Genomic DNA, 14,747 nt, shown 5'->3' on the forward strand with positions numbered 1-14,747 from the left:
AAAGACTAGCCGAAGTGTCTCCATCGGACTGAGGGGCCGAGCGTCCGGCATTTTATCGGAAATTAACCATCTTGTTGGTTGCTGTCTGTAACGGCAAATTTTAGTTGCGTGTGCTGCAACTTTTATTTTGTCTATTTATTATATATTTTTTTAACGAGTGTCTANTATATATTTTTTTAACGAGTGTCTGCTACATTGTAGCTATGTAAATTGTTTAGTTTTTCGTGGCGTCGGTCGAACCAGCCTTTTGTTCTTAGCCCTTCGGGCCTGGTAATGAGTATATTTACTTATAATGTTTTGGGCCAGCGTTGATTAAAGTGCGCCGTGCCATAAGCGCCTATGGCAAATTGTACATATTTTTTTTAGGTCCTCTATTTATTATTATTTTTAGATATCTTACAATATGACGATTGTGTTCATGTATATAAATTTTTTGTACTTTTATATTCATTTATCAATACAAATTTATGAATATAATGATAGCATGCTCAAACAAAATTTGTTTTTTCATAGTAATATTAAAAAATAGATTTTGATTAATGTGAATTTATCTCTAAGACCCAATAATATGTATTAAAAATAACACTTAATTTTGTAAAATATCTATAAATTCAAATTAACAAATCGGTATATTTTTAATTGTATTTATTTACTCGAAAATGCCACTAATAACTAAATAAACTATTTTCAGAAAACAAAACTGTAACTGAGATTTATGAAAAAAAAATTCGTAGATGAAAATTATATCAATGATTAAAGTTAAATTCACAAATAGTTCAATATTATAAAAAAAAAATGATTTAGTACGATATATTACTATTAAATTTATTAGAATTCACAAAATAAGAATGTAAGGAATAACACCTTAAACATATACATGCGTAATTATAATAAGGCAAAATAAATATATGTGCGTTGATTTAAAAAAAAAAAAAATTTTTCTACCTTCCTCGTACTACATGTATCTTAATGGTCTTACAATTTACATAATTGTAAGACCATTAAGATAGTATTGTAAAAAAATCGTTTTCATGGCTTAAAATGCAGATGGCGTGGCCTGATGTCCCCAGCGATTAAAAAAATAAAAGCTCACAGAACGTTAAAAATTAAGGGACTAAACATTTTTTTTATATCATAACTCAGATGTGTCTGAGCGGATTTAATGAAAATTTCAGACCTCAAGTCGCAAAATGTCGACGTCAGCGAGCGTTTTTATCGAAAGTGGCCAAATTTCTGACACACGGCAATAATTTTTGCAAAATCATGTGACCAAGTGGTTTAATTGAAAAAAAAATTACAAATTAGTGCATATTAAGTAATTTTACCAGGAAAGCGTTATTCTTACTTGTTCTATTATATAATAAAATACTTTAATATTCAACACAAGTTTTCTATCGTATATTGTTAAATGACCGATATGGAAAATTTTTCTTGATAATTACTTTATAAATCATTTATGGTTCATATTATATTGAATTATTATGCATTCTGTATAATGGAAACTAAATTAATGATAAGTTTTTATTTAAATTCCAATTAAGCAATTTTAAAACACTAATGGTTGATCGGATAAAAGAAGTTATAGGAATACAATCTTTAAATATTTTTTTTTCTATCAAACTAAAAAAAAAGGGTTTAAATATTAATGAAACTTTAATTTTGGATTTCTTATTCCTGAATGGATGAAAAAAAATTATAATTATATTTACTATTACAGAGTTTTTTGAATCAAACAATAATTTCCCTAAAAAAATTTTAAATGTTTTCCAAAAAAATTGTTGTTATAATCTTAACTAATGGCCTTGTATATAGTATGATTCTTTTAACGTTAAAAAAAATCTATTTTTTTTCATAATTTTTATTCTTATATATATTCTAATTTATCACTTAGTAGTTACTTTTAAATAATAAATTTAATTAATTATTCACCCCTCATACTTGATAAGGATATTAACTTTTGTTATTAAACGGAAACATACATAATTAAGTTATTTATTAGATAATAATCTAATTTAAAAAACTACTGTTTGATAACAACTTTTAGACCAATATTTCAGAAGTTACTTATTAAAACTTTTATACCTAAGCGGCAGGTTAGGTGAGATCGAAAAATGTTTTATGATAAAAGTAGCTGCATTCAGCTCCAGTCTATATTTTAAAATGGTAGTAACTTCTAAAATAATGGGTCAAAAGTTGTAATAGGCCATTTAATTAGATTTTATTTTATAAGCTAGTTCAATATGTATATTTTAATTTAAAAAACTACACTTATTAAGTATATAGGAAGTAACAAAATCGTATTAATAATTGATAAATTAAGAAATATATAACAAAAATAATTATATTTTTAAGAAAAATCAAATGTCTATCGTTAAAAGAATCACCTTCTTAAATGATGATACAAGGAGTACCTTGAATTTGTGCTTTAGCAATCCTTTAAAAATTACTTATATTGAGAAGAGTGTTATTTAATACTGTTTAAATAATGCTTAATAGTGAAGAGTTAGTATTAATTTATAATTGTATTTAATTGAGTATACTGGAATATACGACACAACCAAGTTTGTACTATTGGAAAGTTATATAGTTCCTAATTTCATAGTACTGTTTAATAGCGTTCAAACAATTTACAAAATAAAAGTCTACTCTTAACAAGAGTAACAAAAGAAGATTTTTCTTAAAGTTATTAGATATTTTTACTTCTTGTGAAGTAACTAAATTTTTTCATTACATCTGATGCTATTAGAAAAATATTGAACTGTTGTTAGTACTCTTTCCAATTTTGTGTTGTTTTCGCTAATGTATAATTCTATGGCTTACAATACTCCATCATGAAAATGTTTATCTATTTTAATCATAGCTTTAGTATTGTGTTATGAGCCTGATATTTATTTGTTGTTATTTAAAAATCAAAAGTTTAAGATATCCGTTGAAGTGGTAAGAAGAGAACTAATTTTTTTTTTCTTTAATTAGTAATAGGTAAAGTTTAATAAATCTTTAAAATGAAAAAAGAATATAATATTTTGTATTTTTTAAGATATTGCGTGAATCATTGTTGGGCAATCACCTTATATAATTCTCAATTTATCAATTATCGAAAACATTTTTTGTCTATTCCTTAATGACAACACATAAGTTAAATTGACTTATATTAATTTTTATTATCTAAAGACTTCGACTTGACGCTGCAACCATTCTTCAAGTGTATGTTGAATGTTGGGAATAGTAATGCAGTGGCTTCTTTTTGCCGTCTATATTGAATTGTCACTTTTCATTTCTATGGAATGAAAATTTTATGTAAACAATGCTGCTATTCATTGTTGTCATTCCATGTTCAAGGATTGTCATTCCATTTTAGTCTTCTCTTGTAACGAGCATGGACTACCACGGGTATATTCAGTCCCCCCAGAAATCTTAAATTATAGAAAATGGTAAATTTAAGAAAATAGGGATTCATAACAAATTTTGGATCAGTACAAAGTTATTAAAATTTTTAAATCAAAACTGAAGTGAAACGCAGGTACAAATATTTTTATCATGAGAATTTTTTGGCAGCGTGCGCCTCCCTTAATATAAATTTACATATTATTCGTTCAAATTTTGGTTTCAATAAGTCATTTTATAATTTGATAATTTCCTATTTTAAACGCTAATTAAAAATGGACGTTATCATTTAATAAAATAAAGTTGATACTTGTTATTAGTCTGAGAGACTTCATTTTATTTACTCGGATTAGCCATAAATTCCTTATTTCAAGCTTTTATGAAATAAGACAATTTTTTGCATAATAATATGAAAAAATATATTTCTACATACTCTATTTTTTATTCTACATACTTTTTCTATACATATATTTTTACGCATGCCACTTAATATGCTTAGCTTTAGATTAAAACAACGATCATTGAATAAAAAAATTGTAAAATATTTATTCTTTAAAAATTAAAATTTTTTTTTTTTGATTTTAAATAATTAATTGCTAATTAAATTACTAAAATTGTTTTTATTGCTTTTTGATCATATAACGAAACTTTTATTTTAGTTATGAACACGATTACTTTAAAAAGTTGACAATTTTAAAAACTGTAAACAATTTCCTATCAAACATACTTTACTACACAAAATTGAATACTAAAATAGAGGCGTCTTTAAGTTTTATTGATTGTCACTTACATTACCTTTTTATTATACAAGTTATTTAAGATATTTCATATAATATATAAGTCGAATAGTTTCAGTATAGAAGAACAAGTTTTACATACATTTATGATATACATATAACACTTACAACGAGGACGCGAAAAGGTTTCAATTAAATGAGAAAAAAACATGTTCATTTATTGGTTTTTAACTTTTAATAGATTAGCGACTAATTGGAATTTGGAAGATTAGCTAAAGGGAACTTGTTATTCCACCAATTCAATATTATGCGAGTGATAATGTACAAAAATTACAAAACGTTCATTATATGAGGAGTTTGATATGAAATTGAATTATATTTAAGACCATATATAACTGTTACAAGTATAACATATTTTTAAGCAGATTTTTAATGATAATTATATGTATAAAAAAAGGCACTCAAGCCACTAAATAATAGTACTTATTGTAATAACTAATAATAAATATTATAAATACTTCTTTAACTCATTGTAAGTGATTCCTTTAGGAAAGCGGTGTTTTTCTGATGAAAAAATCGATATGGTAATACCAAAACATATAAAACAAAGTAGTATTCCAAAACAATAGTAAAAATCCATATTTAATGATGATTTAATTGCAGCAGCAATGAAAGTGTAGTACTAACAATATAATACAAGCTTAAAGCCAAAAATAATTTCTATTGTTAAATTAATTTCTTATAAATAGAACAATTTAGCTTATTTCGAACAATTTAAAATATAGTAAAATAATTATGTTTTTTCGAAAAATATATTTAAACTGTAAGCATTTCAAATAATACTTGTAATCAAATTTAATTGACATGTACTGTACGTTAATAACAATTATTTATAGATTATCGCTTTATTATATTATATTACTTTAATTGGTCATAAGTTTAAAGGACGCATGTTTGTTGAACATTAACAAAATAATAAAAAGAAAAAATGATAACATGATAACATGATAACATGATGCAGAAATACCCCGCTCAGTAATTGGGTTAATGTTTGGATTTCCATAAAAAGTATGTCGTCAACATGATAAATGTCTAAAATATTGTCAATAATATTTCATGATAATCTGTCTAGTTTTCAAAAAGATACTTCAATATAAAATACAAACTGAAAATATAAATAGTAACTATTTTATAACAATAGTATTTTTTAGGACATTTCCTTTTATTATAGAAATGGGGGAGAATTTTTCTGAATTATTGCTTCAGATAGATGCGATCTTTTGTATTTTGCCGTATAGTTGGGCAAAATTAATCCTATAGAAGTAATGTATTCATATGAATGAACAAAAAAAGCATGACTTTGTAAAACCAATATTCTCTCAGCAACACATTGACGCTTAAGTTAAACAAATTTTTACTATCTTTATTTATAATTTAAAATAACATATAAAAACAATAATTGTTATAATCATATAAATATGACTCTAATTATATATTTAACCATCAAATTATTTAAAAAAAATATTATATTATCAACTTGTAAGCTTAAAATTAGAACCAAATCTTCAAAAATTCTTAAAAAGTTATCAGCAAATCCAAAAAGTCTGAAAATTTTATAAAACATTTTATTAAAATACAAAAAATATGAACAATATATATTCAAAACAATCAATTGTAGAGCTCAGTGCAACAACCAGTTAGGTTCACATTTTGACTTTCTTTAGAAAAAAATATTTTCTGAAATACTTACCTATAATAGCAATAGTAGAATGATTTTTCATGATTATATATTCTCTCGAATAACTTATAAATAACAGAATTTTTTCACTCAAATATGCAGAAATTATTTTAGATTAAAACTAACGAAAAATGATTTTCTGAATAGAATCCACTTACTTAGCTAACACACTGAGCTCTTCAATTTTTTCTCTTGTGATATATTCACTTTATTTTTCTAAATATGCTATTTATACAACACATAAATTATTTGTTTCTCTCTACCTATGGAATTAAGATTTAATGAAATGTACTTTATCTATGCTATTACTGTACTTCAAGTTACATAATTACCTGAATAATTAATTTTTTGTTTTTCGTCTGTAAAATCAAGCTTCAAAAGTATAATTGATATATACTTATCATCAATTCCGACACTATTTAATGAGCTACGCATGTGAGGTAAACTGATGTAACCACTTATTTCTGTGTCAAATTGTCTAAAACTCTCTAACAACTTTTCTTCTACCATTTTCATTGGATAAGTAGTCATCTCTACGAGAGTGTTAATATTAATCATTGAATCCACTAAAATGATACGAATACATTTTTGAACTTCAAATATTCTTTTATACCTAAGAAGAATCTTACTAATGAAAATGTATATATATAAATAAATTTAAAGGGGTTCAAATCATATTAATACACCTATTCATTTTTTGGATATAATGCATCCGTATGAAAATGCATAAACATCATTAAATTAGGTTAGAGTAACTTATTCTAACCTCATTCAATTCATAATTACTCTGAGTAAGTATGAAATGAGTATAAATTAAACTAGAGAAAATCAAAATATTTTTATTACTACTTAATCCAGATTTTGACAAGTGTGTTGTGTCTTGACCTAAATACCTTGCAAGAGCTAAAAAAACTTTAAGACTTATTTTACCGCTTTTATTCTGATCAAAAAACGACAAAAAATTACTCATCCTTTTAACTAGCTCATCTGTTCTTGGATGACGGCTCTAAAATAGTCAAATAAAAAGTTGTATATTATAAAGGATTACATTAGTTAGATAAATGTCTATAAAATACGATTATTTTAAAATATTTATAAAACAATGTTTATATTATTAAATACACATTAATAATACGAAAAAAAAATTGCATTGAATAAAATAGAATATAATTTTTTAATAATTACCTCTTGAAATCTAAGTATAGCATGAACAAGATTCTGGAATTTTCAAAATTCTTTAATTATTGACAAATAATAATCTAATTAAAAATGAAAAATATGAATGAAACCATTTTTTCTTAAAATAAGATAATACAATTTAGAAACACTTAATTAAATGATTGAATAAAGATACTACAGGCCTATTGATATGTCTCACGCTAATCTTTAAAAGAATAAATGCTGTTCTACAGGGCCGTATACAGGGGGGTTTTATGGGCTCAAACCCCTCTCCCGAAATTTTAAAAGAATGTTTATTCATTATAATATAACAAACAACAAGCTTTATATAAAATTGTACATCTACAGTTTGTATTAAAATTTTAAGCATTTGTACATTTCCCAATTGCCCATTAGTCTGACATTATTTTAAATTTTAAAAAATGACAGACATTATCTTATCTGAGTCCAATAATCGGAAGATGGACTTTATCAGTTTATAACTACAATAATTCACTGGTTTTTTGCCCGTTTAGTCATATTTTCAGAAGTATTTTGTTAACATATATGATTAATAATTCATTCGATCTTGTATTATTTTCACTGTGTATCTGTTAACAGCATAGGTATTTTGTATTAATATTTTATCCTATACATTTCTTAAAAAATAAAACAAAATATGCCATCTCAGTCATCAATTTTTAATTTTTTTCATAAGAAAAACCATCAATTAAATTCAGATTTAGTTACTTCTATTACAAAACCACCAGAACTACCAGAAGAATACTAGAACTTCGAGATATTGGATGGTATGTAGATGATAGAATAACTGATGATAAATTTAAGTACGAATTAATAAAAAATCCATGGGTGCCTTCAACAAATTATAATTTTTCGGTGGTGTCAAAAAGAAAATAGAAATTCCAAATGTCTTGGTTAACACGGTTTCATTGGTTAACTTATTCTCAGAAATTAGAAGGAGCATTATGAAAAATATGTGTATTATTTTCTAATGAATGCATCGGAAAAGGTTCTAATCAAAAAGTGGGAGCTTTAGTAAGTAAACCTTTTATTAAACGGAAACTTGCTGTAGAATGTCTTAAATTGCATTCTAATGCAGAATACCATAAATTGTCTATTTTACGTATGGATGAATTTTTAAAAGTAATGAATTGTAAAAAACCCGATATTTCTATAGCTATCGATTCAGCTCATAAAAACTTAGATCTAGAAAATCGTGTTAAACTGTTCCCAATTATCGAAACTAAAATTATTTTTTGTGATCATCAAGAATTGGCATCAAGGGGAGATAATGAATGTGGACATATTCTTAGCTCTAGTGCTGATAACAATAATGGAAATTTTAGATCTTTGTTAAGATTTAGAGTGCAATCTGGAGATCTTAATCTAAAAACTCATTTAGAAAATGTGACAGAAAATGCTGTGCACGTAAGCCCTATTATACAAAACCAGTTAATAAATATTTGTGGTACATTCATTCAGACTCAGATAGTAACCAAAGTTAAAAATGCGGGTTTTTTTCAATTTTAGCTGACGAAACTTGCGATATATCACGAATAGAACAAATGTCACTGTGTGTACGGTACATTGAAGATCGTATTAGGGAAGATTTTTTAACTTTTGATCCTATTTACGACGCATCAGGAAAAGGATTAGCTCACACAATAATACGTGAAATAGATTAATTAGATTTAAAAAAAGAACTTTTAGTGGGTCAAGGTTAGAATAGAACTTCTATAATTAGTGGTATATATAATGGAGTTCAAAAAAATATATGTGATATATTACCTCAAGCTTTATACGTTCATTGTGCCACCCATTCGTTGAACCTCGCCATAAGTAAATCGTGCAATATTCCCGAGATTAGAAATTGTATTGGATCTATAATTTCTATTGCTTCATTCTTTCTAAAATCTCTAATAAGGTCAGAAGTTCTTATGAATTTATTAAAGACTTAATTCCAGGCACAAGTCACGAAACGCTTTTAAAAATGTGTGAAACCCGCTGGGTTGAACGCCATGACAGCTTATTACGATTTAAGGAACTATATTTACCAATAACAAACACATTAAGGGAACTCGAACATTATTATAATTTAGAAATATCACAACTTGCATTTCAACTTTCAAAAACTATTACCTCAAGTTCATTTGTAATTTCATTGTACGTTACAGACAAATTATTCAATATAACATTGCCTCTATGTAAATCTCAACAAAAAATAAATGTAGATTTATTTGAGTGTTGTGAATATGTCAAAAACTGTGTTCAAGTTATTCATCCTACTCGTGAAAATAGTGAGGTAGAATTCCACAAATTATTTTTAGAAGTAGAAAACGTATTAAGTTTGGTAGACGAAACATTTAAAATGCCACAAGTAATTATGCATTCTATATATTTTTATAATACTCTGTTGGCTGATTCACCGGAACAACATTATAGGACATCAATTTTTTGGCCATTTTTAAACTTCTTCAAAAGTCAATTAATTGAAAGATTTATAAAACATAATTACCTACTTATAAAACATTTGAATCAGAATTGAAGGTCTGGATGGAAAAATGGAAAGCTGTACCAAATAAAGAATTACCGAAATTAGCAATCGATACTTTAGACGTTATGTCAAAAGATCTTTATCCAAACATTTGGTGTTTAATATCAATACTTGCAACACTCCCAGTGTTGACTTCTTCAGCAGAACGTTCATTTTCAACTTTGAGACGATTAAAAACATCTTTGAGGAATAACTGCGATGAAGATCGTCTAACAGGTTTAGCTTTATTATCAGTCCACCGAAACATTCCACTAAATATTGAAGAAATTATCAATACATTTTCCAAAATGCCACGTAAGGTGGTTGACTTTGTTCTATGATTAAAATTTTTTTTTTCATTAGTTTCATTGTAATAAAATTTTTAATTATTATATATTTAGTACTGCAAAATATTTTCATTTTATAATTATATAATTATGTACTTTTTTGTAATATGCATTAATATTACTTATTATGTATTAAAAATTTAACCCCCCCGAAAATTGATTCTGAATACGTGCCTGCTGTTCTATAATTAACATTGTTCTATAATTTCTATTTAATAATATATCCTATAAAATCAACTTGAGAATTTTTAATTGTCTTTTGCAATAAATTAGAAACAAAGGACAAAGGTTATCAACATTTATTTTTTTTTTGTTAATTTTTAGGTAGAATTAAAACATTTTAATTTTGTAAAGCGGTAGCACAGTGGGGACGTGCAATAGTTGAGACGGGAGATTTTCGTTTACGTCAAACTAACCTTCTACCCGTCTATCTACTAAAAAATTTAAGAACCATTTAGCTTTATGGTAGGCAGCTGCCTGTATCAAAATTTTTGACATTAATTTGTTAAAAAATTCATAGTTACGTTCAGGTCTGTATTTAAGATTTTTGCGTGGGGTATTAATATTAATAAGCAAAATGAAGTAATTTTTTACAATATTTTTTTCCCTCCACCATCACGTCATTTTCAATAATTACTTATTTTATCACATAGGTACACTTTTATAAACAAAATATGACGTTTTACCAAAGGTAAATAAATCATAATAGATAACTGTCTTAAGTATATATAGTTTTGTAATAAATAATAAAAATATAGTTTATAAGAAAATAAAAAGTCATCAAAACATTGAAACAAAATTCAAATATTAATAATAAGCTTAAAAAATATCTAATACGTGTAATAATAAAATAAAAAATAGATCTATGATCTATACATTTTTCAATAGTTGTTGGAAACTAATTTCATACATTCAAATCGGCTAATTTTATTTTTATTTAATTTTTCAATTGCCTCTTTTGTTTTAGAAACAGATTTCAATTTTAATCCGTACGCTTTTTGAGACTGTATTATTAGAACCATATATTTTAATATAGTTATAAAGATTTTCTATTAAAATTTATAAAAATATATTAATAGAAAGATAAAATTGTTCATTAAAATGTGAATAGAAACTTCAAAATCGACAGTAATATTATCATGATACAGCAATAAATTTTATTCAGTGCATTTATATTTTATAACCTCAAAAGCTTTTTTATAAGTTTCTATAAATTTATTTTTTAATAAACAACAAACAAGTGATTCATAGTAATTGTTTATATATTCGTGTATAGTAAATAATTGTTCAAAATATTTTGGGTAATACAGAAAAGTTCTGTTAACATATATTGATTTAGAATTACAAAGAAATTTGAGGTTTTTATCACAAGAAAAAATAATTTAAAAACAAGAAACAAGAAAATATTTTTCTCTTGATCGTTTGTAATAAAAATTGTTCTCCGCACCATTAAGTTAATATTTCTATGTTATCATCAATAATTACATGTCATTCACTAATAGATGCTGGATTAGTAGTAAATATTGGCGAATACATGATACAACCGTTGCCGTAAAATTACTATTACTTAATGATTGAATATCCCCTTAAATTATTTTTTGCGGTGTTAGACAAATATCGTCTACAGCATCGCGTTTACAAGCAACTGCTAATTTTTGTCTCATAATTATGAGATCAGAACAAGGGACATTACATGTATGTTTTATAAGACATTTAAATTAATTTAAAATAAGATCAACTTTAATCGATTTTATTAAAAATTTAATAAATACCTGTTTGATCAATAATTTTATCAAGCTCATTGACATGAATGATACCTTTGCATTCTTTTACAAAACAACACCAACGTATGTTACCCGTTTGTATTGCTTTATATGCAAAACGAAACTTAAAGTTATTCAATAAAATCATTTATTGGTATCCGCTTACTTCTGATATAATCAAATGACATTTTAATTAAAAAAGTAAAATAAAAAAGAATGGATGGCAAAATATTTATCGATATACCGATTATAAATGCCTTGTTATCTAACTAACAATAATAGAATAGAAAAAAGTTCGATTAAATGTAAAAAGTAGATAATTATTATCGGGTTACTTTTGAAAATATTGAATCCAGTGGTTCTCAAGCTTCGATTTGTAGATAGGTATAAACTATCGGTTTGGCGGAAACGATGAACGCCCGTTGGAACAAGCAAAGATAATAACTTACAGTGATTAAAGTCACTATCATAAGAAATGCTTCGATGCAAATCTGACAATACTGTTTAATTTTAAAAAATCGATGGATTATACAAAAAAAAAAAAAAAAACCCTATTACCTTATTTATATACCGATTACAAGTTTTACAATTTATAAGTATAGTATATAAATAAATACTAGGTAATTTTGAGTTTTAATTATAATAATTAATCTTAGTATGAAATTGATGTTCAATAATTTATTATTGTACATTTTATGAAGAAATTATAAAAAATTATAAAGTAGTTGTATATTTCATTACTTTTGTGAAAAATATCTATACAAATTGNTGTATATTTCATTACTTTTGTGAAAAAGATCTATAAAAATTTAAGTGATTGATGAAAAACTTTTCCAAAGATAATTTAAAATAACCTCTGGTCTATAAAAAATTTTAATCAGTGACAAAAATATACTGATTCTAAACCAATTTTTACACATTAGCAGACAAAACCATAAGTGAAACTTAGCCCGGAATATTTCTGAATATTAATATATTATAGAATATAACTATACGATATAACTGTACAGAATATTTCAATATTTCAGTTGTATATCAAAATAATATTTTTTGTCTAAATTTGGAGTACATTTACATATAGAATAAAGTCATCAAGCCAATTTTTTTTCTATAACTCATAGTATATAACATAAACTTCAATTAACCAAATGTTTCAAGGTCGGAGAAATTCAGGAGCTATTTCAAAAATTAAGTTTAAAAAGTTTAATTTGTGTGCAAAAGTTACTGTTTTAAATCCTAGTAATATTTGTATTGATTCATACATTTTTCAAAGAGTTATAGTAATTTAAAGTTGAAAAAATAAAATATGAAATCGTAAATTTTAACACTAAAATTGCATGTTTTTTATCTACGGCAACCATTTTTACATAGAAGATAAATTTGTGATCTTTTGGCGTAATGTTGAGAAAAATCGGTCGAGAGAGAGCTGAGAAAAAATAGTGAAAAAAATAAATAAACACATCATGGTAAAATTAATACCGTCTCAGCTTCGCATCGAAGCTAAAAATCAATAGGAGTATAAAATTTGTTTTTACACTGAATTACACAGTAAAATCATATGATTATATTAAATATACTTTACTAAACCCATTTTTTAATTTAATTTCAAGTCTGAAATTAGATTTTCTCTATTACCTCATTTTTGAAGTTACTGATTGAAAAACGAGTATTTATAAACATTAATAAGTTACATTTTTTTATTACATCTAGAGTATCCAATCTTCTATCAATTCTTTTAAGTTAGTATTCAAACATAAATCTCTTTTATGATAAATCCCTCCCTTTTTTTTTTTTTTTTTGGTATTCCTCTACCCAGTGGCTACTGGTGGTGGGGTGCGACTTTAAATATAATGCCGCTATACATAGATATAAAAAATTTTCAAATTAAATATAATAAAATAAAACGCAATACACATATTACTATTTTAAAGGTCGCTGTAGAAAATAGAAATGAAAATAATAATAGCAAATATACTAATATAGCAACCGATAACACCGATAAGCGTACACGTAGTTAATCTAAAAATAAATTACCCAATGTAGTAATATACTAATATTTTACCGTATGGCCGACGCTGCCGGTCGTCCAAAACATGTACATAAGGTAGCAGCTTACCGCACCCGCACGCACACGATTGGGTCTAAAAGTATACGTTTCTGCATATTGTTCGGACGACGCTGCCAGTCGTCCAAACACTGCTGGTGTGCGCATGCGTATAACTGAAGGTAACAACTGTTCGCATACCACAAATGTATTATAACTATTTTACTATTTAAAAGTTTGCATTTTTAATAAAATTGTAGAATTGAGAATATACAATTAATTTCCTTCTATTAATTAATTTTTGTAGGGGGTGCGATCGTCCCGTCGTCCAAGTCACGAGTCGCTACTGCCTCTACCCCTTTTCCTTCAACATTAATTTCCATAACTGTTCTTATAGCTTCCGATTCCTCTACCCTCATAACATGGCCAAACCATTTATGTCTATTTCCTCTCATCTTATCCTCAATTGACATTACACCTATACTCCCTCCTGTATGATTGTTCCTATATGATTGTTGAAAATTATGGTTTCCATTTAAGAAAATTAAATTTAAGGATTTTTATCTCTAAAGGGATAAAATAATATACATAACTACATAATATTGTAAGGTTTTTTGAATTAAATGTTTTTTCTCTTTACAAATATTTAAAATTTTCTATAGTTTATGAGATAATGAGTGTTTTAGAATATTTCAATCACTCTGTATGTATAAGTTGAATTCAATTTAGAATATTAACAGTATTTTATGCGTGTAAATATTCTACTATTGATTATTATACAATAAAAAATGATTAAAATTTAATAAAAATCCAAAGATTTAATAACTGTTACACTAGTTTAATTTTTAAATATCTTATTTTTATTTGTATACTTCAATGGCTTAACATACCTTATTATTAAAACTCTCATGAGTTGTCGGCATTGCTAATATCTGACCTATACATGTTAATAATCCCAAAACCACATTCATTTTTATTGTTCGACTTTTAACCACTTAAGTTAGTTAAAATTATAAAAAAAA

The 14,747-nt window shown here is 25.7% G+C and overlaps 1 protein-coding gene across 6 annotated transcripts; it reads right to left on the minus strand.

Moving 5' to 3' along the window:
- Positions 1 to 5,146: 5,146 nt before the first annotated feature.
- LOC126902632 (uncharacterized) lies at positions 5,147 to 14,740 on the minus strand. 6 transcript variants are annotated; one of them, XR_007703270.1, is made up of 6 exons: positions 14,616 to 14,740; positions 7,045 to 7,077; positions 6,706 to 6,865; positions 6,192 to 6,425; positions 6,018 to 6,118; positions 5,147 to 5,725 (listed from the first exon to the last, which is right to left on the minus strand). XR_007703270.1 is itself a non-coding variant. In XM_050680100.1 (5 exons), the coding sequence occupies exons 1-5, from the start codon at positions 14,694 to 14,696 to the stop codon at positions 5,697 to 5,699; spliced, it is 537 nt and encodes a 178-aa protein (XP_050536057.1). In that variant the 5' UTR covers positions 14,697 to 14,740; the 3' UTR covers positions 5,147 to 5,696. The 6 variants fall into 6 exon arrangements, 4 of the variants coding, with proteins under 4 accessions (XP_050536057.1, XP_050536058.1, XP_050536056.1 ...); XR_007703269.1 differs by having other exon boundaries at positions 6,018 to 6,122; XM_050680100.1 differs by lacking the exon at positions 6,018 to 6,118.
- Positions 14,741 to 14,747: the final 7 nt, after the last annotated feature.

The sequence above is a fragment of the Daktulosphaira vitifoliae genome, unplaced genomic scaffold, assembly GCF_025091365.1.
Source record: "Daktulosphaira vitifoliae isolate Bord-2020 unplaced genomic scaffold, ASM2509136v1 Scaffold_3, whole genome shotgun sequence".
Taxonomy (NCBI): domain Eukaryota; kingdom Metazoa; phylum Arthropoda; class Insecta; order Hemiptera; family Phylloxeridae; genus Daktulosphaira; species Daktulosphaira vitifoliae.

What these genes read in the sequence shown, in the direction of transcription:
- LOC126902632 (XM_050680099.1), bottom strand. Translation starts at nt 14,696, where the DNA reads ATGAATGTGGTTTTGGGATTATTAACATGTATAGGTCAGATATTAGCA. An exon ending in CTATACTTAGATTTCAAGAG is followed by an intron (nt 6,866 to 7,044) that starts GTAATTATTAAA and finishes TGACTATTTTAG; the next exon opens with AGCCGTCATCCAAGAACAGA. An exon ending in GTCAAAATCTGGATTAAGTA is followed by an intron (nt 6,426 to 6,705) that starts GTAATAAAAATA and finishes GTATCATTTTAG; the next exon opens with TGGATTCAATGATTAATATT.